Source organism: Acanthisitta chloris, unplaced genomic scaffold (assembly GCF_000695815.1).
Source record: "Acanthisitta chloris isolate BGI_N310 unplaced genomic scaffold, ASM69581v1 scaffold15020, whole genome shotgun sequence".
NCBI classification, from domain to species: Eukaryota; Metazoa; Chordata; class Aves; order Passeriformes; family Acanthisittidae; genus Acanthisitta; species Acanthisitta chloris.
In genome coordinates this window covers 1-2,405 of record NW_008652334.1, presented here as the reverse complement: position 1 = coordinate 2,405, position 2,405 = coordinate 1, and the positions used below count along the sequence as shown (strand labels likewise).

General features: G+C 46.9%; 1 protein-coding gene across 1 annotated transcript in view; it reads left to right on the top strand.

Annotated features, from left to right (window-relative positions):
• SERBP1 (SERPINE1 mRNA binding protein 1) overlaps positions 1 to 2,400 on the top strand; it is a gene marked incomplete at both ends in the record, with an annotated part of 12,009 nt that extends 9,609 nt beyond the window's left edge. The window contains one exon of the mRNA XM_009077025.1: positions 2,290 to 2,400. Within this exon, the coding sequence (XP_009075273.1) occupies positions 2,290 to 2,400 (111 nt within the window). The remainder of the gene's footprint in view (positions 1 to 2,289) is intronic.
• Between the last annotated feature and the right edge of the window lie 5 nt (positions 2,401 to 2,405).

Sequence of the window (2,405 nt, the reverse complement as noted above, 5' to 3'; positions counted from 1 at the left end):
TGTAGGGAAGGAAATGCACATAATTATTGTGCAAATCCACTGATAATATGACTTTAAAAAGGCAGTGTCACGTGGCTACAATGGTTGGAAATAGAATCTCAGTACCCTGCAGGGATTAAAACTGCAGATAAATACTAAGCAGTAACAAAACCCTAAGCAAAGGTGTTGAGTAGTGTTTTACAGAGTGTTGTCACTTAGTTTTGAGTAGTGCCACATCAGGCTGAGGTGTGGAATGACTTTTCTCTGCTCAGACTAAGCTGGGAAGAGACATCTCCAAGGGAAAGGTGTACAGTTCAAATTGCAAAATCTGTCCAAAAATCAGGAGTGTGATGGGGACCAGTTATGTGGAACATACCCAATGGAATGTGTTGGAAATAAAGCAGCATGCAGGGAATGTCTCATTGTCCCTAATGAAATTGAGGAGAGACTGTTTATAAGAGCATGTAGTGCCAGGACAAGGGGGAATAGCTTCCCACTGCCAGAGAGCAGGGCTAGATGGGATATTGGGAAGGAATTCCTCCCTGTGAGAGTGCTGAGGCACTGGCACAGGTTGCAAGTGTTCCAGGCCAGGTTGGATGGAGCTTGGAGCAACCTGGGCTGGTGGAAGGTGTGCCTGCCTATGGCAGAAGAGTGGGAATAGTGGAGCTTTAAGTTCCTTTCTAACTCAGACTATTCCGTGATGATTCTATGAATGCACTGCAAGATGTTGTAGAGGCTAACCTAGAGCTGGGCAGGAAGAGGGGATGATATTGGGAGTGGGGAAAGGTCACTGTGGCCCTGTCCATGCTGTTGCCTGTGACTGACTCACAGAATCCCTGAAAGCAGCTTTGCCTCCAGACCTCTGTGTATCCCTTGGCAGCCTTGTGAAGGCTCCACAAATGGTAATTAAAGAGTAGAACGCTTAATTGCACAATGTTTTGCCTTTGAAAGCCAGCATATTGGGTAACTCCACCAGAAAAGTCACTTGGAGTGTGGCCCTGTCCATGCTGTTGCCTGTGACTGACTCACAGAATCCCTGAAAGCAGCTTTGCCTCCAGACCTCTGTGTATCCCTTGGCAGCCTTGTGAAGGCTCCACAAATGGTAATTAAAGAGTAGAACGCTTAATTGCACAATGTTTTGCCTTTGAAAGCCAGCATATTGGGTAACTCCACCAGAAAAGTCACTTGGAGAGGCTAGGCTTGAGCTTGGCACTGCTGTACCCGTGGCGTAATTGCTGTGGCAGGAGTTGGGGGCTTGGAGCGAAAGAGAATGTTGTGTTATGTTTACAAAACATGATGGTTTGGCCTTACAATAAGGGGGGGGTTACATTTGTTATATCATCCTAAGTGCCAGGCTTAGGCCTGGAAAAATTGCACAGGATAGGAGAAACAATTGTCTTAAAAATACTTACTTGAGTTCAGCATGTAATTGAAACACCCAGATGTCTGGTGTAACTCTTGGGAGCATCCCTTGCTCCTCAAGGCTCAGCATTCCCCCTGGATGCACTGGGAACAAACCAGTTGGGGAATATTCTATCATGGCACAGGTGCTGAGAGCCATATTTTTGATGTGCTGGGTGAGGCAGTTCTCTGTTTTAGCTCCTTTAGTTATGTGTGTTGGAAGCTCTTTATGCCTCATTTGCTGTTTGTTACCTGTGAGGGATCCTTACCAGCTCCCTCATTTTAAATACTTATCCAGGGTTAAGTAAATCCTCAGGGAGTAAAATAAGGATGAGTGACCACGTATTGACAAATGGATAGAACCACAACATTTTTCAGGGTACAAAGTGAGAAGAGAATTGCTGAACATGAGGTTCTATACTGACTTGGTGATGATTTGGGCTTGGATAAGCCTAGGCATGTTCCTCTAATGGAATTCCGAGAGGAATTTTGTGATGTGCCCAGGGAGGTGATGGAGTCACCATCCCTGGAGGTGTTCAGGGAACAGCTGGGTGTGCACTCAGTGCTCTGCTCTAGCTGACAAAGATGGTGATGGGTCACTGCTTGGACTCGATGGTCTTGGAGGTCTTTTCCAACCTTAATCATTTTGTGAACTCCCAAATGATCTTGCAAATGTGAAACAGCTTTGCTCAAGTACTAGTCTGATCCCTGTGTGGGTTTTGTCTGCTCAAGTGATGTAACCTGATTTCTGATAAGAAATGTCAAACTTTTTGAGTCCTTCAAGGGAGTTGGTGACGAGCTGTGAGTGCCATGGAAGTGTCACAGGCTGAGGTGGCAGGAGAGCACCTACAGCTGCAGGAGAGGTGTCTTTGGTGACTTTGTTTACTGATGGAGCCCCCCTGGTTTCAGGCTCATGCTGAGGACTCGGTCATGGATCACCACTTCCGCAAGCCAGCGAACGACATCACATCCCAGCTGGAGATCAACTTCGGAGATCTGGGCCGCCCCGGGCGCGGCGGCAGAGG